This window comes from Hypanus sabinus, chromosome 1 (genome assembly GCF_030144855.1).
Source record: "Hypanus sabinus isolate sHypSab1 chromosome 1, sHypSab1.hap1, whole genome shotgun sequence".
Classification (NCBI taxonomy): Eukaryota; Metazoa; Chordata; class Chondrichthyes; order Myliobatiformes; family Dasyatidae; genus Hypanus; species Hypanus sabinus.
In genome coordinates this window covers 21,820,321-21,846,997 of record NC_082706.1, presented here as the reverse complement: position 1 = coordinate 21,846,997, position 26,677 = coordinate 21,820,321, and the positions used below count along the sequence as shown (strand labels likewise).

The window sequence follows — 26,677 nt, the reverse complement described above, 5'->3', positions numbered from 1 at the left end:
TAATGTGGATTGGGAGCACAGGCTATTTGGTAGGGCAGTTGAGGAACAGTGGAATACTTTCAAAGAGATTTTTCACAGTGCTCAACAAGAGTATATTCCAGTCAAAATTAAAGACAATAAATGTGGGGAGATCCAGCCTTGGATAACTAAGGAAATAAAAGATAGTATCAAATTTAAAGCTTGTGTGTACAAAGTCGCAAAGAGTAGTGGGAGACTGGAGGATTGGGAAAATTTTAAGGAGCAGCAGAGAACAAATAAACAAGAAATAAGGAAAGGGAGGATAGAATATGAAAGTAAATTAGCACAAAATATAAAAACAGATAGCAAATGTTTTTTATAAATATATAAAGCAGAAGAGGGTGGCTAAAGTCAGCATAGGTCCCTTGGAAGATGAGAAGGAGAAATTGATATTGGGTGATAAGGAAATGGCTGAGGCATTGAATGACTATTTTGTTTTGGTCTTCACGGTGGAGGACATATCTAATATGCCAAAGAAAGATGATATAGACAAAATGGGAGGTGAAGACCTCAATAAAATCTCTGTCACTAAAGAGATAGTGATGAGCAAACTAGAGGGCCTGAAGGTAGAGAAGTCCCCTGGTCCTGATGGGATGCATCCCAGGGTGCTGAAGGAATTGGCGGAGGTTATAGAATACGTGTTGGTAATCATTTATCAAAACTCTCTAGACTCTGGGCAGGTCCTGGCAGATTGGAAGACAGCAAATGTCACACCACTTTTTAAAAAAAGGATGTAGGCAAAAGACGGGCAACTATAGGCCAGTTAGCTTAACATCTGTAGACGGGAAAATGCTTGAAGCTGTTATTAAGGAAGAAATAGTGAAACATTTAGAAAGGAGTGGTTCCATTAGACAAGTGCAGCATGGATTCAGAAAGGGCAGGTCCTGTTTTACAAATTTACTGGAGTTCTTTGAGGACATAATGAGTGCAGTGGATAGAGGGGAACAGGTGGATGTCGTATACTTGGATTTCCAGAAGGTGTTCGATAAGGTGCCACACAAGAGACTTATAAATAAGATACAGATGCGTGGAGTCAGAGAAAGTGTACTGTATAGGCATGGATAGTGGATTGGTTAACCGATAGAAGGCAAAGAGTTGGTATAAATGGATGTTTCTCCAGTTGGCAGTCAGTGGTGAGTGGGGTGCTGCAGGGGTCATTGCTGGGCCCACAGCTGTTTACCATTTACATTGATGATTTGGAAGAGGGGACTGAGTGTAGCGGAGCAAAATTTGCTGATGACACTGATGACTGAATGGAAAAAGAAAGTGTACAGAGGATGTGGAGAGGCTGCAGAGGCATATAGATAGGTTAAGTGAGTGGGCCAAGTTCTGGCAAATGTTGGTAAATGCGAGATCATCCACTTTGAAGGAATAGTAGAAGAGCAGAGTATTATTTAAATAGTGAAAGATTGCAGCATGCTGTTGTGCAGAGGGACTTGGCAGTGTTTGTACATGAATCGCAAAAAGTTGGCTTGCAACAGGTTATTAAGAAGGCAAACGGAATGTTGGCCTTCATTGCCAGAGGGATTGAATTCAAGAGCAGGGAGGTCATGCTGCAACTATACAGGGTACTGGTGAGGCCGCACCTGGAGTGCTGTGTGCAGATCTGGTCTCCATACTTGAGGAAGGCTATGCTGGCTTTGGAAGCAGTACAATGGAGGTCCACCAGGTTGATTCCAGGGATGAAGGGGTTAACTTATGAGGAGAGATTCAGTTGCCTGGGACTATACTCTTTGGAGTTCAGAAGAATGAGAGGGGGTCTTATAGAAACATACAAAATTTTGAAAGGGATAGATAAGATAGAAGTAGGAATGTTGTTTCCATTGGTAGGTGAGACTAGAACTAGGGAACATTGCCTCAAAATTCAGGGGAGAAGATTTAGTTCAGAGATGAGGAGAAACTGTTTTTCCCAGAGAGTGGTGAATCTATGGAATTCTCTGCCCAGGGAAGCAGTTGAGGCTTACTTACTAAATATATTTAAGAAACAGATAGATTTTTACATAGTAAGGGATTTAAGGGTTATGGGGGGAAAGGCAGGTAGATACTGCTGAGTTTACGGACAGATCAGCCATGATTTTATTGAATAGTGGGGCAGGCTCGATGGGCCAGAGGGCCTACTCCTGCTCCTATTTCTTATGTTCTTGTGTTTTTGTTTAAGAATATCTGGTAGTTTAATGGTTACCATAACTGGTACTAGTTTTCCTTTTTCAAATTTCCTAGCTGCCATTCAAGCTCCTAGTCATGCTCGTGGATTTTAATGTGATAATACAATACCGTAACATAAGTGCCTTCACAAGTATTACAAAAGATACAATTTACAGCTTCAAACTCTAACTTGGACATATTAATTTTTCACTGACTGAACTATCCTGTAATCTCCTCAAGTGTGGCAAATATGCTACTGTCCTCAGTGCAGTTCAGTGGTTAGAGCCTGGAGTTTTAAAACATCAAGCCAAAGAAGAGAGTCAATAAGCAATTGAAGATTCTGAACATCCTTGTGTTTCATACCAAATTCCTGCAGGATTAAGCTGGATCTTCAATAGAGAAAATAGATTCCACACAAAGGCATTAACATTGCCTTAAATATACTCTTAAAAGTCAGAAAACAAATATAAAGAAAGAGCTTTGTTTTTTAAAGGCTTCTTTTACTCGGGGATGTAAACAGAGAGAATGATTGCAAAATCCATCATGTGTAATGAATCTCCTCTGGCTTGCCTGAATGACATCAGAGCTCTTCCTGTTTTGATTTTTATTCTTCATAACACACACACACACACACACACACACACACACACACACACACAAACACACACACACACACACACACACACACACACACACACACACACACACACACACACACATTAAATATGTTATTCAAGAGTTCCACAGATTTTTTTCTTTTCTTTCTGTCATGAAGTTAAATTTGGTAGTTGGATCAGGACCTGAATTTGGTCCATGTTGACCTTCAAAGATCTGCTTGCAAAGCTTTAAAAACTTTGGCATTTCCCCCTTGGCTAACTTATAACAAGGATTTACTCAAGAAGGATCTAGTGCTTAAAAAGGATTAAATCAGTTAATTTATCTGACAGAGGAGTACAACAGCACACATTCTTGTTCCCCATTAATCATTCCATCTCTTACAGGAGGATTTGGACTCAGAAGGATTGCCCAAGAAGAAATGGCCAACTGTTGATGCCTCATATTATGGTGGCCGAGGTGTAGGAGGGATCAAAAGAATGGAGGTAAAGTATAATCAGTGACCCTTCATTAAACTTGTGAATGGCTGGAGGCAAACAATGTTTTCAACTCAAATTAATCAAATTTTAAAGTGCTCTCACCATTGGATTAAATTCCAATTGAAGTATTATCCTCAACAGCAAAACACACAAAATGCTGGAGGAACTCAACAGGTCAAACAGCATCCACAGAAGGAACTAAGTAGTTGACATTTCAGGCCGGGACTCTTCATCAGCATTGGAAAAAAAAGGAGCACAAGCCAGAATAAAAAGGTTGGGGGGAGTACAACCTGACAGGTGAAATGTGAAACAGGGTGAGGGGAAGGTAGATGGATGGGGAAGTGGGGATGAAAGGGAATGATAAGAGAATCTAGGAGTTGGAAGAGGTCAAGAATTGAAGAAGAAGGATTCTGATTGGGTAAAATAATAGACTATGCAATCCAAGAAAGGAGATGATTGGCAGGTACACATGACTGTGGTAGTGAGTCTGGGTGAGCACATGGTCAAAGAGGAGGAGGGTAGCAGAAAACACAGAGGGGGAGCACCTCAGGAGTGAAAGAAAGAGAGGAAGTAGTCATACCTCGAAGAGTCTTCACAGTGGGGCAAAAAAACAATATCAGAAGAGATTCTGCAGATGCAGAAAACCTGGGGCAATGTACACAAAGTGTTTGAGGATCTTTGTAGGTCAGGCAGCATCTATGGTGGGAAATAAACAGGCAAACTTTTGAGCCAATACCCTTAATCACTTGCCAACTTGTACTCCTCTGACTCCCCCAACATTTTTGTTCGGGCTTCAGCCTCTTCCATTCTAATCCTCATGAAGAAACTCAATCCAAAACATTGACTCTTTATTTCCCTCCATAGATGCTGCCTGACTTGCTGAGTTTCTCCAGAATTTTGTGTATATTGCTGAAATTATCCTTAATATTTTAGACTCGATTCACTGCATTTCTGTTGACTCACAGAGACTGCCATATGCAAATTTGTTACCTAACACCTTCTAGTTATTCTCCTACCCCTCCTCCACCTTTTTTATTCTGGCCTCTTCCCCCTTCCTTTCCAGTACTAAAGAAGGGTCTCAGCCCAAAAGGTTGACTGTTTATTTTTTAATCATAGAAGCTGCCTGACCTGCTTAGTTCCTCCAGCATTTTGAATTGTTGAATTGGATTTGCAGCATCTGCAAAATTTCTCCTGTTTATGTTGTGTTCTTGCCTTACAGCAGTGACCACACTTAGAAAAGTTATGTCAATGGATGCAGCAGATTTTGAGATGTCCTGAAAGGCGCGGTAGGGTCAATTAAATGGAACTTTGTCCTTTCAATTCATTACTCAAATTGCAGCTTTAAACCTAAACAGCATATTTAATTAAATACCTACAGAGATTTCTGAATTACCATAAAACAGTAACAAACACAGAACTTATCACAAGGTTAACCAGAGAAATATTCCTTTCAAATAACCTGATCAAAATGTTTTCAAATATATATTTGTATTAAAAATAATCACTGTATCGCCAGTTCCTTAAAATCACTTTTTTTCCTTTGGCCAGACACATTGGGGTAGAAGGTTGTTGTTTGCTACTGTATATGGAGTGGCACGATCGCATAGTAGTTAGCACAACACTTTACAGTACCAGTGATCTGGGTTAATTCCTTCGCTGCCTCTACCTTCTCCCCATGATCACGTGGGTTTCGCCCCACATGCCCCAGTTTCCTTCCACTGTCCAAAGAAGTACCAGCTGGTAGGTTAATTGGTCGTTGTAAATTGCCCCATGATTAGGCTGGAGTAAGATCAGAGGATAGCTGGATGTCGTGGCTCAAAGGGCTGGAAGGACCTATTCCATACTGTATGTCAGTAGATAGATAGATATGCAAAGACTAGAAGGGCCGAAATGGCCTGTTTCCATGCTGTAATTGTTATATGGTTATAGATAGATGAGGAAACAAATGTTTTTAATACAACTATAGAACCTAATTTCAGAAGGGCCTCAAACCATGTATCCTACTACATTGCCTGAAAGTACACATAGAAATAAATGATTGAATTTCTGCTCCATTTTCTCTTGGGCTGCTCCTTTAACAAGACAAAGTTAGGAGCTCAGATCTACTTTCCTAATAAACTTGGATGAGTTAGCTTTTTGAATAGCTTGGAACTGTTGAATCGCTCTGTCACTGACTTAAGCTGACCATCACATACCAGCTTCACTTTATTACAATGCAAGGAACACATTCGGAATCCTGCCATGAACCAGCCTGAGTGTGATAGACAGTGGGCTATAAAGTGACATTTATAGAGCTAAGAAAAGTGATGACGTGTTGAAGCATTTCTGAGAAATGTTCAACAGTGGGGGAAGGACCAGCATAAGTTTTTGAGGGAGAAGTAACTTGAAAGGAATGCTTCAGTCCCACACAGAAGGTTCTTCAGAAACTGAAAATCTTGAGCAATGTATACAAGATGCTGGAGGAACTCAGTAGGTCAGGCAGCAATTATAGAGGGAAGTAAACAGATGACATATCGGGTCAAGACTTTGAAAGGTCTGACCTGCTGAGGTCAACAATCCCACAGATCATATTATGCAGATGTTATCAAATCAGGATCACTCCCATTTCTATTCCAAGACAAGAATTGAGTTGGGGGATTGTTTCATAGGACTTTATCTTAGACATGTTTGTTAGTCTCAATATTTAGTCCCTTAAACCCCTTTTCCTATACAGGTTTCCCCCGCTATCTGAAAGTAGACCGTTCCTATGAAACCTTTCATAAGCCAAAATGGCGTAAAGTGAAGAAGCAATTACCATTAATTTATACAGGAAAAATTTTTGAGCATTCCCAGACCCAAAAAAATAACCTACCAAATCATACCAAATATCACATGAAACCTAAAATAACACTAACATATAATAAAAGAAGGAATAACATGATAAATACACAGCCTATATAAAGTAGAGATAATGTATGTACAGTGTAGTTTCCCTTAACAGAATCAGGATTTAGTCAAAAACTGATTTGTAGAAAAACCATTGGCGCGTACACGCATGAGAACACACCTGCCCGTGCAGGGCTTCACGGCTGTGGTAGTCTTTCTCTGGGTAAACACAAGTTTAAAGTGGGTGCCCTTTTTCGTAAAAGTGAAAATCCTCTTCAGATTTCTTTCGGTTACCGAAAACAAGTACTAACGTAGGTCTTTTGTAAAAGTGAAGTGGCGTAAAGCGAGGGACACCTACTCTCTTTCCTCCTCTCCACTCTCATTGTTTCCATTTTTCTTGAAATTTCTCTGTCAACTCTGAATGACGATTGTAAACTGGCTAAAGAGGATTTAACTTCCACTAAGTCTGAAACAAGAATTGAAACACTGATTGTGTACCAATCTGTACTCATTATTGCATTTTATTTTAGTTTCCTTCATTAATTCTCTGGAGGCAATGATTGTTGGAATACAGAGTCAGGATGTCCTCACTAAACAGTTGATTAATGTTAATGGCACAACAGCTAACCAGAAAAATCTGCTGTCCGAGGAGTAACATTGACCACTGGAAAATAGTTGGTGATTCAAATTGTTAACAGATAACCTTCAAGTAGCAAGTAGTAATTCCACAGAGGCAGTGGAAATTTTCACACTACGTACTTTTGAAAGAGAGCAAATGCTTGGTCACATAATACAATCCCTAAAACAGGGTTTCCTGACCTTTTTGATGCCTTGGACATCTATCATTAACTGAAGGGTTCATGGACCTCATGTTGGAACCCCTGCAAGTGAGAAATGTTCACAAGCAATCCAATAAATGACACACATTTCAGAGCTATTCCTGTGTGAGTCTGTTGGCAAATAGCTCCATGGCCTTGCTTTAGCCATTTACCTGCACTAGGTATGCAGTTCAGTCTCCACGACTGGAAAACCGGTAAGACAGCAGTGGCAGAAAAGCACAAGTGAGGCACATTAACACTCAGACCTCAGAACGGCTGAGGAGAAGTACCTAATACAAAGCAAGATTACCTTTGTGGCCCCTGATGATTTATTTTTAAACCTAAAGAGATAAGTGAGATTTTTTTTTGCTATCACATGTACTTTGAAACACCAGGCATACCTCGAACAGCACTGTGGGTGTCCCTACACCTCAGGGACTACAGTGGTTCAAGAAGGCAGCCCATCACCTTCTTAAGGGTAACCAGGGATGGGCAATAAATGCTGGCTTAGCTGGCAACATACACATTCCATAAATAATTAAATGAGTCATTTGCATCAATGACTAACACAGTCCAAATATGTGCTAGGGGTAGACCTTAAGTACCAACACCAACATAGCATGCCCACAACTTACTAACCTTAACCGGTACATCTTTGGAAGGTGGAAGAAAACCGGAGCATCTGGACAAAATCCATGCGGTTATGAGGACGATAAGCAAACTTCTTACAGACAGCGGCGGATATTGAGCCCCAGTTACTGATCGCTGTCACGGTAACAGCATTGCACCAAGATAAATGCTTGTAACTTTTTCCTGATCCACACTAAAACAAAGCATAATATGTGACCTTTTTCAGCCTTCTCTGGCTCAGGATGTCTATGCAGCATGCTTTGCTTGACTGAGAAGCCACTACTGTTCCACCACTTCTGTTACAATAGATTAACTCCCCATGGTTGAAGCTACTGGGGATATCCACAAAGCAGCCAACGGTAACATGGCAGTTACCATGATCTGTTGAATTTAACGTCAGAACCAGATTCCCATGCCCAGGATTTGTTCTGTGGCAGCGAGCCAGATTGAGAGTAGGTCTGGTTTTTAGGTTTAATACTACTGTTTCCACCTAATCCTAGCCTCCCACTATTGGGCAATAAAATTACTAGCTTTGCTATTTGTTTAATTTAAAAAAAACTCCCATTTGTATTTGACAGTGTAGAAGTATTTAAATAAAGAGTCTTAATTGCAGGACCGTAATGATTTTAATATCCACAGTAATGCTGCAATAACCTTCATGATTTTAATTGGGAATCAGGCAGAAAAATGGATTGGAGGCAGTGATCTAATGAATGACACAGACAAGAGGTGACTTAAGTGTTTCCATTGTATTTGTTCTTATCTATTTCCCTATTGTCCCTAAGCTATAGATGGATCTTGTTTTCCGGAGCCATTAATGACTTCACTGAATTATTTTCAAATTCATCCATGGCCAACTTTCCAGTAGCTCTCTCCTCCCATTTCCAACCTGACTTTCACTGACATTATTCTCCAGCAATGTTCCATGGTAGGATTTATGTTCATATTGTGTTTAACATTTTCTAGGTTCGATGGGGTGAGAAGGGATCAACTGAAGAGGGTGCCAAACTGGAAAAAGCCAAAAATGCCAGAGTCAAAATGCCAGAACAGGAATATGAGTTCTCAGAGGCAGGAATGCACAACAATAATGTGGGTCGCAAGTTGAACTCTCCAAGAAAATGGTACTCACCAATCAAGGTAACAATCATTGCATACTGGATTTTCCAATATCAGCTGTGGTTTTCAATTCATTAGATGTTAGTGTTTCTGCAAGGTCAGAATTTAATGTTCATTCCTGAACTGAGTGACTTGTTTGTCCAGTACAGCAGTTAATTCACAGTCAACGGCATTAAAATCTGCTACGATCTAATATACGGTACTGTGCAAAAGTCTTAGGCACATATATATGGATAGGTTACCTAAGATTTTGCACAGTACTGTGTTTGTCAACGTGGAGTGGAGAGCGAGTTTGTAGATTTGAGAGCAAAGGATGTTGGGCATGGTGAGGTAGAGCACCGCAGGAGGGCTTTGGGGTAGGTGGCAGACAGGGAGTGCCAGGGCATGTGGTGGTGCCATTGCAGACATACCTAGTCCTGAGACACCAGGCAAAGTCACTTGATTCCAAACAACTGGTTTATTCATCTTTGCAGAATGTCTCTCTGGTGCTTCCCACTCCCTTCCCCCATTCCTAACCATGATTCCCCTCTCCCTGCTGCCCTCCCACACTCAGTCCACAAAAGAGATCTCATTATCAGAATCAGATTTATTATCACTCACTGACAGTGCTGTAAAGGACCAAATATAGTTTGCATCTCTGATATGGTCTTTTTCATTAAAATCTTTCCACCCACAGGCCATGTAACCCATTATTTTCCACCTCATTACACTCTTTACCAAGGAAATTCCACCTGCAGCTTCAATCCACATAATGACTTTAAGAAACCAGAGACTTTGCGAGGACTTTATCCAATATATTGTATCAATATATGGCTATATTTAAAAGGAAGTTAGATATGGCCCTTGAGGCTAAAGGGAAGAGGGGGTATGGAGAGAAAGCAGGTACAGGGTTCTGAGTTGGAAGATCAGCCATGATCATACTGAATGGCGGTGCAGGCTCGAAGGGCCAAATGGCCTACTCCTGCACCTATTTTCTATGTTTCTATGTTTCAATATCTAACATATCAGAAGGTTGGCAAAATTTTGGTCAAGAGGTGGGTTTCTGAAGGAGAACATCAAGGTAGTGGGATTTAGCGTCAGAGCTTCAAGAATCACAGTTGCCAGTCATGGATTGATTAAAGCCACAGTGAGCTGGAAGTCAGGTATCTCAAATTGCACTTCATGGCAACATAACAATGTTTCATTAGCTGATGCTTCCCTACTGGGTCCAATTGAAGTGTCTCAGGATAGTGACATGGAATAGCACATGTGAACTCTGTGTCGCTTCTGTGAACATTTACATCATGGAAAGAGTCCATTTTGTCTAATGGGTCCATTTCTGTTTCAATACAGCATGTCAACCTTCTTTCAATGTTCTTCATCTAGCTAACATGTTGAAGCAATTTCCCCCTAAGCTCCTCCAAGAGGGCCACAACTTTGTTGTAGGGTGTGGAAGCTTGTGTGCCTCAATGGCCTTGAAAGCTATAGAAGCATTGAAAACCTACAGCACAATACAGGCCCTTCGGCCCACAAAGTTGTGCCAAACACGTCCATACCTTTGAAATTACTAGTTTTACAAATAGCCCTCGGTTTTAGTAAGCTCCATGTACCTATCTAAAAGCCTCTGAAGAGACTCTATTGTACCCACCTCCACCACCATTGCTGGCAGCCCATTCCATGCACTCACCACTCTCTGAGTCAGAAACTTACCCCTGACATATCCTCTGTACCTACACCCCAGCACCTTAAACCTGTGTACTTTTGTGGCAACCATTTCAGCCCTGGGAAAAAGCCTCTGACTATCCACATGATCAATGCCTCTCATCATCTTGTACACCTCTATCAGGTCACCTCTCATCCTCTATCACTCCAAGGAGAAAGAAAAGGCCAAATTCATTCAACCTGTTTTCATAAGACATGCTCCCCAATCCAGGCAACATCCTTGTAAATCTCCTCTGCACCCTTTCTATGGCTTCCACATCCTTCCTGTAGTGAGGCAACCAGAACTGAGCACAGTACTCCATGTGGGGTCTGACCAGGGTCCAATATAGCTGCAACATTACCTCTCAGCTCCTAAATTCAATTCCATAATTGAAGAAGGCCAATACACCATATGCCTTCTTAACCACAGAGTCAACCTGTGCAGCTGCTTCATTTCAAAATCTTTTTATTAATTATTATTGAAGATTAACAAAAAAAATACATTAAGTCAATATATCATTATGTACAATAAGGAATTAAATTAGCAAATAACTGATTAACTGATTAACAAAGATAAGCAATATATCAATAATAATAAGAGAAAATAAAGTGTTAAGAATATTTTTTTGAAAGAAAAAGAAGGAAAAAAAGAACCCCTACTAACTAATAAAAACCCCTACTAACTGAAAAAAAAACACAAAAAAACTCATTGGGAGCAGAACCCTGGAGCTATACATCATACAAGCTTCCATAAAACTGCACAGCAGCTTTGAGTGTCCTATGGACTCGGACTCCAAGACCCCTCTGATCCTCCACACTGCCAAGAGTATTACCATTAATACTATATTCTGCCATCATATTTGACCTACCAAAATGAACCATTTCACACATCTGGGTTGAATTCCATCTGTCGCTTCTCAGCCCAGTTTTGTATCCTATCAATGTCCCACTGTAACCTCTGATAGCCCTCCACATTATCCACAACACCCCCAACCTTTGTGTCCTCAGCAAACTTACTAACCCATCCCTCCACTTCCTCATCCAGGTCATTTATAAAAATCATGAAGAGTAAGGGTCCCAGAATAGATCCCTGAGGCACACCACTGGTCACTGACCTCCATGCAGAATATGACCCATCTACAACCACTCTTTGCCTTCTTTGGGCAAGCCAGTTCTGGATCCACAAAACAATGTCTCCTTGGATCCCATGCCTCCTTACTTTCTCAATAAGTCTTGCATGGGGTACCTTATCCAATGCCTTGCTGAAATCCATATACACTACATCTACGGCTCTACCATCGTCAATGTGCTTAGTCACGTCCTCAAAAAATTCAATCAGGCCTCTAAGGCACAACCTCTCCTTGACAAAGCCATGCTGTTTACTCCTAATCATATTATACCTCTCCAAATGTTCATAAATCCTGCCTCTCAGGAGCTTCTCCATCAACTTACCACCCACTGAGGTAAGACTCCCTGGTCTATTATTTCCTGGGCTATCTCTACTCCCTTTCTTGAATAAAGAAACAACATCTGCAACCCTCCAATCCTCCGGAACCTCTCCTGTCCCCATTGATCATGCAAAGATCATGCTCAGCAATCTTCTCCCTCGCCTCCCACAGTAGCCTAGGGTACAATTTCTTCCAGTCCTGGCAACTTATCCAACTTGATGCTTTCCAAAAGCTCCAGCACATCCTCTTTCTTAATATCTACATGCGCAAGCTTTTCAGACTGCTGCAATCACTAAAATCCTTTTCCATAGTAAATACTGAGGTAAAGTATCCATTAAGTACCTTTTCTATTTCCTCTGATTCAATACACACTATCCCACTGTCACACTTGATAGGTCCTATTCTTTCATGTCTTATCCTCTTGCTCTTCACATACTTGTAGAATGCCTTGGATTTTTCTTTAATTCTGCCCGCCAAGACCTTCTCATGGCCCCTTCTGGCTCTCCTAATTTCCTTCTTAAGCTCCTTCCTAGTAGCCTTATAACCTTCTAGATTTCTAACATTACCTAGCTCTCTGAACCTTTTGTAAGCTTGTGGCGACCCACTTTCTGCACAGGCAAACCAGCTCACAAATAGCCAGTGCGCGGGGGGAGACTTTGGTAATGCACCTCTGATATCATTTCCGCCCGGAGAGAGCGAGCGCCAGGGATTAAATGCCAGCGCCGAGAAGTTTGAAGTTTGAAGTCTCGAAACGACCTACCGAATGCGTGTCATTATTTCAGCACTGTGTGTAGCACACCACTACACTGGTGACCCTGACAGTCCAAACGGGATTTGAACCAAAGATGACCAACTCTTCATCTGTTCACGCAGTTTCACTAAAACTGTCGACTTTATGGACGCTGCAACCACGCGTGTGGTTTAGCCAAGCAGAAGCCCAGTTCCAGATTCGGCAGATATCTTCTGATTCCACGTGTTACTGCCACGTGGTGAGCGCCCTTGACCAGGAGACGGCCGCCCAGGTTGCAGATTTCATACAGTCGCCTCCGGAAGAAGGCAAATATGAAGCATTCAAAGCACTGCTCATTGGGACCTTTGGCCTCTCACGACGTGAGTGGGGTGCCCTCCTGCTTCACCTGGACGGTTTGGGAGACAGACTGCCGTCAGCATTGATGAACAAGATGCTGGCCCTGGCTGACGGACACAAGCCCTGCCTCATGTTCGAGCAAGCATTCCTAGAGCGACTGCCCGAGGACATACATCTGCTGCTGGCTGACGTAGGTTTCAGTGACCTCCGGAAGGTGGCGGCCCAGGCAGACGTGCTGTGGAAAGCCAAGAAGGAGAGCGTGGCATCCATCGGTCAGATGTTTCTACCACCAGCAGTGGGGCACAAAAGCCCGCCGTTGTTGCCCGCCCTGCAAGGGCCAGGGCCAGCTGTCGCTAATGACTATGGTGGCTGGCCACCAGGACAGCCTCTTGTACGTCTGGGACAAACAGTCGGGAAGCTGCTTCTTGGTCGACACCGGAGCGGAAATCAGCATCTTACCCCCGACGGGGTACGACACCCGCAACAGAAGCCAGGACCCACCCTGAGGGCCGCAAACAGCAGCATGATTCGGACCTATGGCACCTGCACAGTGTAGCTGCAGTTCGGCGCCAGCCGGTTCACGTGGGACTTCACACTGGCCGCCGTGGCCCAACCACTCCTGGGGGCAGACTTCTTGTGAGCTCACAGCCTGCTGGTCGACTTGCAAGGGAAAAGACTGGTACATGCAGTTCACGGCAGCCATGCCCAGACACGGGGTTCAGCACCACGTTCCGACCCAGGGACAACCCCTCCACTCCCGCTCATGAAGGCGAAGGAGAAGTTCAAGAGGATGGAGGAATTGGGGATCTTATGGAGGTCTGACAGCCCATGGGCCTCCCCCCTGCACATGGTGCCCAAAGCAGCTGGGGGTTGGAGACCATGCGGCGACTACCACAGACTGAACAAGGCTGCCACTCCAGACTGCTACCTCGTGCTGCACATACAGGACTTTGCAGCAAACCTGCACGGGGCAAGAATCTTTTCCAAAGTAGACCTCATCCGGGGATACCATCAAATCCCGGTGCACCCTGAAGACATCCCCAAAACAGCACTTATAACCCCGTTCGGTCTGTTCGAGTTCCTCCGAATGCCGTTTGGCCTGAAGAATGCCGCACAGATGTTCCAGTGGCTAATGGATATGGTGGGACACGACCTGGACTTTGCGTTCATCTATTTGGACAACATCCTTATAGCCAGCAGTAGTCGTCAGGAACATCTCTCCCACCTCCGCCAGCTCTACTCCCGCCTGAGTGATTTCGGCCTGATGATCAACCCGGCCAAATGCCGGTTCGGTCTCGATATCATCGACTTCCTGGACCACAGGATAACCAAAGATGGGGCAACACCTCTGCCCGCCAAGGTAGACGCGATCCGCCACTTTGCCAGGCCCAACACAGTCAAAGGCCTACAGCAGTTTGTTGGTATAGTGAACCTCTACCACCGTTTCCTCCCCTCAGCAGCCCATATCATGCTCCCTTTATACACCCTGATGTCGGGTAAAGGCAAGGACATTACTTGGGATGAGGAGGCTGCGGCCGCTTTTGTTAAAGCCAAGGAAGCCTTGACAGATGCTGTGATACTGGTGCACCCCAGAACGGACGTTCCGACCGCCCCCACGGTGGACGCATCCGACACAGCAGTCGGTGGGGTGCTGGAGCAGCTCATCGAGGGGTGCTGGCAACCCTTGGCATTCTTCAGCAAGCACCACCAACCATCCGAACTCAAGTACAGTGCTTTCGACCGGGAGCTGTTGGCACTGTATCTGGCAATCCGGCATTTCAGGTACTTCTTAGAAGGCAGGCCGTTTACCGCGTTCACGGACCATAAACCGTTGACCTTCATGTTCATGAAGGTGTCCAATCCCTGGTCGGCTCGCCAGCAGCACATCTGTCCTACATCTCCGAGTACACGACGGACATCCAGCATGTCTTGGGAAAGGACAACATCGTGGCGGACGCACTCTCCAGACCAGCTGTCCAGGCCCTGTCCCTGGGGGTGGACTATGCAGCACTGGCAGAGGCACAGCAGGCAGACGACGAGATGCCCAGCTACAGGACCGCAGTCTCGGGTTTGCAGCTGCAGGACTTTCTCATAGGCCCGGGAGAGAGGACCCTCCTGTGCGACGTGGCTACCGGCCAACCTCGCCCCATCGTCCCGGCAGCCTGGAGGCGGCGAGTTTTCAACTCCATACGCAGTTTGGCACACCCATCTATCAGGACAACCATCCGGCTGGTCTCCAGCAAGTCCATGTGGCACGGACTTCGCAAGCAGGTCAGTGAATGGGCCAGAACGTGCGCACAGTGCCAAACAGCCAAGGTGCAGCGGCACACTAAAACCCCGCTGCAGCAGTTCAAACCCACCCACCGGAGGTTCGACCACATTCATGTGGATATTATGGGCCCACTACCAGTGTCCCGAGGAGTGCAGTATCTCTTAAATATGGTCGACCAGTTCACGAGGTGGCCAGAGGCGGTCCCACTCACTGACACATCTGCCCGATTCCTGCGCCCGAGCACTGATTGCAACCTGGGTAGCACGCTTCGGGGTACTGGCCCACATTACCTCCGACAGAGGCGCCCAGTTCACCTCCAGCCTGTGGTCGGCAGTGGCCAGTCTGTTGGGAACACAGCTACACCACACAACTGCCTAACACCCACAGTCGAACGGACTGGTGGAACGCTTCCACCGTCACTGGAAGTCAGCTCTCACGGCCCGCCTGAGAGGACCTAACTGGGTGGACAAGCTTCCCTGGGTCCTGCTTGGAATTCGCACGGCGCCCAGAGGATCTGCACACCTCGTCAGCCGAGTTGGTGTACGGCGCACCCCTGGCCATCCCGGGAGAGTTCATACCAGCCCCAAGGGGGCAAGAGGAAGAATCCACAGCAGTCCTGGACAGACTACGCGAAAGGCTCAGCAACCTGGCCCCCTTACCGACTTCACAGCATGGACGGACCCGGACCCATGTATCTAAAGACCTGCAGGACTGTAAGTTTGTGTTTGTACGAAGGGGCGGACACCGGGCACCGCTACAGTGGCCGTACGAGGGGCCGTTCAAGGTGATCAACAACAACAGGTCCACGTACGTTCTGGACATTGGGGGGGGAAAGAGGAGATTTTCACGGTGGACCGACTCAAACCAGCCCATGTGGACTTGGCGCAGCAGGTCGAGGTTCAGGCACCGCAGCACAGAGGCAGACCTCCCAAACAGAGATCCAGACTGTGGACATTGGGGGGTGTATCGCCAGTTCTGGGGGGGGGTGGTTATGTGGTGACCCACTTTCTGTGCTGGTGAACCAGCTCACAAATAGCCAGCGTGTGGGGGGAGACTTTGGTAATGCACCTCTGACATCATTTCCGCCTGGAGAGGGCGGGCGCTAGGGATTAAATGCAAGCACCGCGAAGTTTGAATAAACTAGTCTCAAAACGACTTACTGACTGCGTGTTGTTATTTCAGCGCTGTGTGTAGCACATTGCTACAAGCTTTTCTTTTCTTCTTGAATAGATTTATTACACGGTTCCTGTACTCTACCATAACTTCCCTGTCTCATTGGAATGTAGGTATACAAAACTCTACACAAATATCCCCTGAATATTTGCCACATTTCTTCTGTACTTTTCCTTGAGAATATCTGTTTCCCATTTAAACTTTCAATTTCTTGCCTGATAGCCTCATAATTCCCTTTACTACAATTAAACACTTTTCTAACTTGTCTGTCCCTATCTATCTCCAATGCTATTTTAAACGAGATAGAATTATGATCACTATCTCCAAAATGCTCTTCAACTGAGAGATCTGACACCTGACCAGGTTCAGTTCCCAATACCAAATCAAGTACAGCCTCTCCTCTTGTGAGCTTATCTACGTATTGTGTCAAGAAACCTTCCTGAACACACCTAACAAACTCCACCCCATCTAAACCCCTTGCTGTAGGGAGATGCTAATCGATATTTGGGAAATTAAAATCTCCCATCACGACAACTCTGTCATTATTATAACTTTCCAGGATCTGTTTCCCAATCTGCTTCTAGATGTCCCTGTTACTATTGGGCGGCCTATAAAAAAACAACCAGTAAAGTTATTGACCCCTTCCTGTTCCTAACCTTCACCCACAGAGACTCTGTAGACAATCCCTCCATGGTGTCTACCTTTTCTGCAGCCGTGACACTATCTCCAATCAACAGTGCCACACCCCCACCTCTTTTGCCTCCCTCCCTGTCCTTTCTGAAACATCTAAAACCCGGCAGTTGAAGTAACCATTCCCTGAGCCATCCAACTCTCTGTAATGGCCACCACATCGTATCTCCAAGTACTGACCCATGCTCTAAGCTCATCCACTTTGTTCACAACACTCCTTGCATTAAAATAGACACATCTCAAACCTTCGGTCTGAACGCTTCCCTTCTCTATCACTTGCCTGTCCTCCCTCCCACACTGCCTACAAGCTTTCTCTGTTTGTAAGCCAATCGCCCCTTCCTCCGTCTCTTCAGTTCAGTTCCCAACCCCAGCAATTCTAGTTTAAACTCTCCCCAATAAACCTCCCTGCCAGGATATTGATCCCCCTGGGATTCAAGTGCAAGCCGTCCTTTTTGTACAGGTCACACCTCCCTCAGAAGAGGTCCCAATGATCCAGAAATCTGAATCCCTGCCCCCTGCTCCAATCCCTCAGTCACACATTCATCCTCCACCTCATTCTATTCCTATTCTCACTGTTACATGGCACAGGCAGTAATCCCGAGATTACTACCTTTGTGGTCGTGCTTCTGAACTTCCTTCCTAGCTCTCTGTAGTCTTTTTTCAGGACCTCTTCCATTTTCCTACCTATGTCATTGGTACCAATATGTACCATGACCTCTCTCCCACTGCGGGATATCTTGGATGTGATCTGAAACATCCCGGACCCTGGCACCTGGGAGGCCAACTGCCATCCGAGTTTCTTTCCTGCATCCACAGAATCGCCAGTCTGACCCCCTATAGAGTCCCCTATCACTACTGCCTTCCTCTTCCTTTCCCTACCCTTCTGAGCCACAGGGCCACATTCTGTGCCAGAGGCACGGCCACTGTTGCTTCCCCCAGGTAGGCTGTTTCCCCCCCTTCCCCCAACAGTACTCAAACAGGAGCACCTATTGTCAAGGGGTACAGCCATAGGCGTACTCTCTAGTACCTGACTCTTCCCCTTCCCCTTCTTTACTGGGACCCACTTGTCTGTCTCCCGTGGCCCCGGTGTGACCACCTGCCACTCTCTATCACCTCCTCGCTCTCCCTGACCAGACGAAGGTCATTGAGCTGCATCTTCAGTTCCCTAACTCGGTCCATCAGGAGCTGTAGCTTGACACACCTGGTGCAGATATGGCCGTCCTGGAGGCTGGGAGACTCCAAGACCTCTACATCTGACACCAAGCACAGAAAACTGGCCTCACACACATACTTCCCATCTCGCCTCGTCCCGCTTCCGCCTAAGTCCGTTGAGCCAAAGCCCTACCACTCTGCTGCCTTTCACTCTGCTGCCCACTCCGACACTGCTCACTGGATATGGCGGTCTTCTTTTTAAACCTTTCGCGCTCTACTGGCTGACGTCACACACCTGCACAGTCTCGCCTCTCTTTAACCCAAGTAGTGAAAAACTCCCTTCGCTCCGAAAAATTAGCCGTTCACTCGCAGCCTTCTAGCTGTGTTAGCTGGATTCAGGGTCTTGTGTTTTGGCTCTTGATAGGCTCACCATGCCGAACAGGTCAAAGGGTAGAGGCCAGACTAAGAGTGGTCCATTGGTCCGCCAGGATCGGGAGTTCAGCTCAGGGCTAACAACCTGAATGGTCAAAAATATATTGTTACGGAAGCAGCAATGAAGAATAAGACCTTAACTGCTGCTCTAAATGCCAGCAGTGCAACAGTATATTACATCTATAATATTTACCACAACTACTCCCTACAGTAATACATACTACATTCTAATTACCATTTGGGTAAAGAAATAACTCCTGAATTCTCTGTCGGATTTGCAGTGATGCCTTAAATTCACACTAAGGTCTGGTTTTGTCCAAAGCAGAAATATCATCCCTACTTGCCCACTCTCTCGAACTTTTCCATCATCATAAAGGCCTGTCTAGCAGGTCATCTCTCAACTCAAACAGTTCAAACCATCCTGTTCACTAAATGGCTCCACCCAAAGGAAAAACCTCTTGCAGTCAACTATAATGACTCAAGTTAATGGGTAAGCAATCAAGTTATGCATTGCAAGAAGAAAAAAAGCTTACAGGTTTATGCAATCAATAAAAGTGAACATGGAAGTGGTTATGGAAAATGAACAGACACAAATAGAACAATGAAGTATTTAAATGAGTTTCTCTTCCTTACAATAACATCCCTAATGACTCTTTCATTAATTTCAGGGCAAGTTAGATGCACTGTGGGTTCTCCTGAGGAAAGGCTACGACCGGGTATCTGTGATGCGCCCCCGTCCTGGAGACAAGGTAGAACATGATGTTGAATGTTTCCTCCCAAAAAAAAAGCAATGAAGTCTACTTATCTGAAAGAATCTTTCTGGGATTATGACAATCTGAATAATGTAACATGTTCATTTGTTAAAAGAACCTTCTTCCTCTGGATTAGTCACTTCTGTTTAAGACTGCAGATAGTTCTTCCTAGCTAAATGCTGCCAGAGAAAGTTCCCTTAATCGGTTTTGACTGTAGAAGGCAATGTAGCCACCACAAACTCTCCTTTTATCCAATAAATCAAGGACAAGAAATGTCAAAAATATATGGAAAGCAAACTGTAAACTTTTTCCCAATAGACAGAAGCTAGTATAATGATATTGGCAGTGCTGTATTGTATAAGTTTCTCAATAGTATTAAGAGATGATCAGGAATCTTTTGTTGCAGAGCTAATAGTTGCATTGGAAATAGTTTTCACCACTTATAACAAGAGTTCCAACACCAATGTATGGGAAACATTAGAAAACAAGGGAAGGGCAAGAGTTGAGGGTTAACCATAGGATAGAATGGATATGTCTGTGAGCAACGAAAGAACAAATGTAGTCAGACAAGAGATGTAAGAACATCCACCAGGCTACCTCCACAGAAGTCTTCAACCCTGAAGACTCATACAAGACAGTTAGCAAGCACTTTAGTGTGCCTACATCTATAGGCTCATATAGACAGGACAGGAAGTGGTTCTAGTTTGTCATCATTAGTTTGATGATATCTGGTGGGCGTATGTGGTCAGTGTCATCTGGTTGAAGGTAATCATTCGCATTTCAACTGCTATCTGTGGAACAAAAACAATATTGCCAGGAAAGAAAGGGAATAACAAAAATAAATTCCATGAGTTGTTGTAAACAGAGGACAGTTGCGAAAGTGTAGGAACATTTAAAGTAAAGTAGTCATGTGAGTTAAATGCTGACTGATAATGTAGGAAGAGGAAAACCACAGATGGTTTTTATAAGCTCAGCCAAGTGAAGCTGTGAGCAAGAACAGGTCCCAATGGTTATTTGTACAAAACAAAACAATAATTGGCATGCTTTGCTTTTGGTATTGAGCAACTTACTTGCAAGTCCATCAATAGCCCAACCAGTGTAAGGTTGGAAATGGAACATATCAAATGAGTCAACAGTTGATGAGGCACTCTACAGACAGTCTTGTCAAAATTGCTGTCTTTCCACAGATCAATCAAAAAATCACCAGAGGTGCTGTCTTAAGATATTTGGTTCCCTCCAGATGCCCAGAAATGTTGAACTTTTATGAGGGGCAGGTTATACATTCTAGATTCCTAAATAGTGATTTCTTTAACCATAGGTTTTGAGTGAATGGACGCTTTCATATTTTAAATGAAATTGAGATGATCTTTGGTTCAGGGAAAGGAGCAAACATATAACCTGTACCTCAATCTTCTATTTGACTGGGACACTGGCATGAACTTTCATGCATAATAAATCTCCCCTCTTTCTGGATGAAGCATGCATTGGGCTGGGACACTTTCCACCAACAAAGAATGAAACTGATGTAATATTCAATTGCTGGTTACTGATCAATTATTAATAAACTATGAAGAGCTGACTCCCCTATCTTCCAGTACTTAGTCAAAGATATGACAACTGAATCTTTCCAGTTCTGGCAAAGGGTCAAAAATATGAAACCTTGAAAGACATGGACTTTAAGGACATGCTGAACTCAATCCAGAAGATTTCAAAGTACACTATCAAAAGACCAGTTTCTGTTCCTCAAGCTTGTCAAACTTTGGCCAAACCACAAGGCAAGCCAAGACATGGGGATGGGGAATGGGATGAAGATTTAAAGTGATGAACAACCACAAGGTCACATCTGTTGCCCCATAAGAAGGTTTTTGATCTCATTGTAAATAGTAACTACGGAGAATATTTCCACTGTCTTCACAGAGGAAGTTTCCTCCCAGGGACCCAGACAACTGTGGAGTAGAATCTACCTTTGTAAAACTGTAGTCAACTCAAAACTTCTATTACAGGTTTAAAAAGGAGCAAAGAGTACGTTTAAGACCCTGGAAGGTTTGGGCTTGAAGCCAGATATATATCCCATTCGAGCTTTGCAATGGATCAGACTGAATCCAAGTGTGTGTCAGCACCCAATCAGGGACATGTAGATATCTCCAGTACTGGTGGATAAATGGAAAAGTTCAGAAAGAAGTGGAATTAAATAGTTAGCTGCTTATTTATTTATGTGCTTGGAGATTTTAGGGGTAGAGGTAGGACTGAAGGATGATTTCCCTCTGGCTAGGGCACCATAGCAACAAATTTCTGCTTATGTTGTCATAACAAGGGAATGTTCCTAACAAACCTTACTGAAACTGGATCCTGGCATATCATTATCAACAAGGAAAACATGGAGAAAGGATTTTTTTCTGGACTGAATAGCATATTTGAAATGGAGTTAAAATTGATTTACAGACATATTAATAGTCTTACTTCAATTAAATTTGCTGAACTATTTGTAATGCAGCATTTGAGGCTACACTTGAAATACCCTACCAAACTTGCTGGTGGAATCTCTGCATTGTAGTTACAACATGGGACATTTTTCCCTGATAGCCATCTTGGTGTATTTAATTTCTTTGGATCAGGCACTGCTTAACATACTAACTTAAAATTCCTCTGGGACAAATTTTATTGCAGTTATCTGATTTATTAATGTTCCTGAATTCTGTCAAATAGTTGCCCAACTTCAGGCAGATGGGGCTCGTCAGCCACAGTTGGCAGCTCATTTAGGAGAAGGAAAATTCTGATTTCAATCCTCAGCTGCCTTGTGGTTATACCCACTCATGGAAAAGGCTTTGGGAGTAAACCTAGAGTCCCTAAGGCAATCCTACGTTGAGTTCAATGCTGCAACCCCTGCAACGCCACTGATGCCAAACTGCATCGGTCTCTGCCGTTCTTTTAGATTCATCTGCTGTGTGGAGAAGGCAGCCTGCTGCATGGGCAACATCTGACTCTCTATATCATACTGCCCTAGCTTGCATACTGCCGTGTGTTATCAAATGTAATCAGTTAGGATGCAACATCCATAATCAACCCCAGTCGATGGAGAGTCTCCTCCAGATTGGCCAACACAGCAGGAAATAGGTATCAGAGCTGGAAGGTTTCTGATCTGTGCAGCTTAACTCCCACTTGCAAGCTGAATGTGGGGGTTCAAGCCTACCAAAATTTCACTGGTCTGTTAATATTATTCATGTATCCAAACAAACAAGCTCTTCAACGTCTATCTATGCTCATTCCTTGGACAGAATTCTGTGCCCAATTTTGAACTTGTGGAATAGCAGAGAAGTCCATTCAGTCCATTGTCTCCATTCTAGCTATTTAGCTATTTAGATATATCACACTGTTCTGCTGCAGTTCATAAGACTATAGGTGTACCAGTTATTCAAATGGTTGGGGTTTCTCTCTCCATCACTTTTTCATCCAGTGAGATCCATTTTCCTCAAAGTAGGTCCTTCTTTTTCATCTTATTTAGTCTCTCCACACAGAGCGGAGGAGGGCCATTCAATTCATTTCTGGTTTAAAATGCCAAATAGACTCACAGCAAAACAAATTCAGTGGAGAATTAATCAAAGTTTATAAAATAATGAAATCATTATACTGTTTTAAGTATAAAAGACCTGCTACCTTCTTAGTGTTTTCTATCACCTGGACAATAGTTCAAAGTAATTTATTATCAAAGTACTTATATGTCACCATGTTGAACACTGAGATTCATTTTCCTGCGGGCATACTCAGTAAGTCTATAGAATAGTAACTGTAACAGGATCAAAGAAAGATTAATTAGAGTGCAGAAGACAACAAACTATGCAAATATAAATAGATAGCAATAAATAACAAGATCATGAAATACAAAGATAAAGATATCTTAAACTGAGATCATTGGTTGTGAGAATATTTCAGTGAATGTGCAATTGAGTGTAGTTATCCCCTTTTGTTCAAGAGCCTGATTGTTGAGAGGTTATAACAGTTCTGGAACCTGGTGGTACATGTCCTGAGGCTCTTGGACTTATATCAAGAACTGCTCATTGACTGCAGTTCAGTGTTCATTCCCTCTTTTCAAATCAACAAGCTGCAACACCTGTACCTGTACCTCCCTCAGCAACTGGATCCTTGACTTCCTCACCAGGAGACCAGTCTGTGCAGATGGGAAGTAACATCTCCTCCTTGCTGATAACCAACACTGGCATACCTCAAGGATGCATGCTTGGCCCACTGCTCTACTCACTACACCCATGACTGTGTGGCTAGGCAGAACTCAAATGACAGCCATAAATTTGCCCACGATGCAACTTCTGTTGGTAGAATTTCAGATGGTGACAAGAACATACATCAGCTGGTTGAACGTTGTTGCAGCAACAGCTTGCACTAAACATCAGTAAAACCAACCAATTGATTGTGGACTTCAGGAAGGGTAAGTTAAGGGAACACACACCAGTCCTCATCGATGGATCAGAAGTGGAAAAGGTGAGCAAAGGTATCACATCTCTGAGTGGTCTAACATATCAATGCATTTACAAAGAAGGCACAACAGCAGCTATATTTCATTAAGAATTTGAGGAGAATTGGAGCGTCACAAAAGACGCTTGCAAATTTCTACAGATGTACTGTAGAGAGCATTCTAACTGGTTGCATCACTGTCTAGTATGGGAAGGCCACTGCACAGGATTGGAAAAAGCAGCAGAAATTTGTAAACTCAACCATTTCCATCAAGGGCACCAGCCTCCCCAGCTTCTAGGACACCTTCAAAAGGCAATGCCTCAAAAAAGGTGGGATCCATCTTTAAAAGGTCACCCAGTACATGCCCTCTTCTCATTGCCACTATCAAGGAGGAGGTACAGGAGCCTGAAGACACACAATCAACATTTCAGGAACAGCTTGGTCCCCTCCACCATCAGATTTCTGAACGGACAATGAACCCATGAACACTTCCTCAGTACTTTTTCCATCTTTTTGCACTACTTATTTATATATATATATATATATAGTGATTCTTACTGTAATGTACAGTTTCTATTAATATGTATTGCATTGTACAGCTGTCACAAAAATTTTCACAACATATGCCAGTGATATTAAACCTGATTCTGATTCTTGAAGCACTGCTGACTTAATTATGTTTTTTATGTTGTCATGGAAGAAATATAGCAGGCAATCTACACAAGGCAAGCTCTCCAAATGGCAATCGGAAAATCTGTTTTACCAATACTGTTTAAAGGATAAATTTTGGCTAGGGTGATGTGAAGAAATTCTGTAAATTGAATAAATAATAGAGGATCAGTGACCTCATGTTTATATTTCCTGTAAGTGCAGAATTAGATTGGATGGTGGTTAGTTGTTTTTATTCCCGGGGAGTCAGCCCTCTGTGACTCAGGCTGATTGTACAGTCATTGAAGGCAGCTGAACTTATTCGCACAAGAAAGAACATAACCAACTTCCAGCTGAGTCTGTCATCAGCTTGTAAAAACAATTTCAAATGGTTTGCATTCCATAATGAATTTCAAGATTAAGATAGAGGTCATTCTGTCAATTGTGTCCATACTGTCCAAAAAAGAGCAACTTTAATATTAGACATCCTCCCCAACTATCAGTTAATTGTCCTTAAAATTAGACAGCATCAAGTGTCTATAATTTGTAAATGTTGGGAGCATTTTCCTTGACCAGCAAGGAAGTTTCAAACCCCTTCACCTTCAACCCTCCCACCAAAACCTACTGAAATGTCCCTTGCACTTCCCTCTTCCCCACCAGCCATTTGGTTAAAATCCCCAGTTCTCCACTAGTCCTTCTATTTTAAATCTACTTCCTTCGGTTATCTACTCTCAGCAGGTGGTCCTCTGGTTTTATTTTGTCTTATTGTTTTGTCCCCATTAACCCCTCTGTTACCAGCCTAGCCAATCCTTCCCTTTAACTTGACACCTCTAAGCCAAGCAACATCCTCACAAATCCTTTCTGTGCCATCTTCCTTTTAATGCAATCACTTTTTCCTTTAATGCAATCAACAACAATTCCATATTATATTTTTAATTGAGTATGTTAGCTAGAATATTAAATGTATATGGATGGGTGGAAGATCTATGTTGTATGATGCAGGAAGCATTATACATCTGTGGCACAGACTGGTTGGAGCAAAAGACTTTTCCCATCCTTCATTATACTTACATATTACTTCTCTCCTTCACTAATGTCCTCTACCCCCTTGCACAGCCCTGGATTAGTGTTATATAAATAGTGCCTTTGTTCTCATTAGAGGAACAGATTGATAGGATAAGCTTCAAATATTCAAAATTCCAGGTAAATTTCACTAGCAGAGTACATATATGTTATTATCTACAACCTGAGATTCATTTCCTGTGGGCATACTCAGCAAATCTATAGAAATAGTAGCTATACCAGGATCAATGAAAGATCAACTGAAGTGCAGAAGACAACAAAATGTGCAAATCTAAATATAAATAACAAGAACATGAGATAAAGAGTAGTTAAAGTGGGAACAGCTCAGTGAATGGGCTAGTGTGTGCAGTTATCCCATTTCTTTAACAGAAATGGACAGTGATGATGTAAAAGAGTCTATTTAACGAGTTTTGAGTACAGAACTTCAGGATGTGAACGGAACATTAATGAACCTCAGGGAAGATTTCAGTTGATCTAAATCACAGAAGGAAACTCTTTGGTTCAATGACCGAGTGCCAGTTAAAGCTGTTCATTTGAGAACTATCTATTTGTAACCTGTTTCTCTGTTCTTCATCTATACTATTATACTTAGAGTTCAGTGTTACTTTCTTCACACTTTGGTCTTTCATTATTCATTAACATTCAGACTTATGATTGAAGCAATAGGGATTCTCTTAATCACAGCCCATATCATACAAATAAACTCAAGGAAGATTTATATTTCTACACTATCCCTGAGGCTTTGTAGTCAATAAAGTATTTCAGATATGTGTCACTATGATACGTCAGAAACTCAACCATCAATTTGAATTTAAAGAACATCTAAAAACAACAAAAACTGCAGGTGAAGTAAAAAGCAGAAAGTGCTGGAAACACTCAGCAGGTCAGGTAGCATCCATGGAAGAGAAACTGAGTTCATACTTGAAGTGTTCGACATTTTCTCTTTCTAAAAAAAAGTTATTAATTAGTTGATCTGTTTTTGGAGGCATAGGGATGGTCAATGTTTCTGTCACTGTGCTGTTTCACCAGGACTGTGTGTCAAGGGGAGAAAGCCAGTATAAAACTCCTGCTTTCACCTTCCCAATCACCTCTTTATATTGACTATCT

General features: G+C 43.3%; 1 protein-coding gene across 1 annotated transcript in view; it reads left to right on the top strand.

The window, feature by feature from the left end:
• The window catches only part of LOC132391497 (anthrax toxin receptor 1-like), a 245,149-nt gene that overhangs the window by 195,679 nt on the left and 22,793 nt on the right, over nt 1–26,677 (top strand). Inside the window, exons 15-17 of the mRNA XM_059964801.1 lie at nt 3,165–3,263; nt 8,537–8,707; nt 19,289–19,369. Of these exons, the coding sequence (XP_059820784.1) occupies nt 3,165–3,263; nt 8,537–8,707; nt 19,289–19,369 (351 nt within the window). The remainder of the gene's footprint in view (nt 1–3,164; nt 3,264–8,536; nt 8,708–19,288; nt 19,370–26,677) is intronic.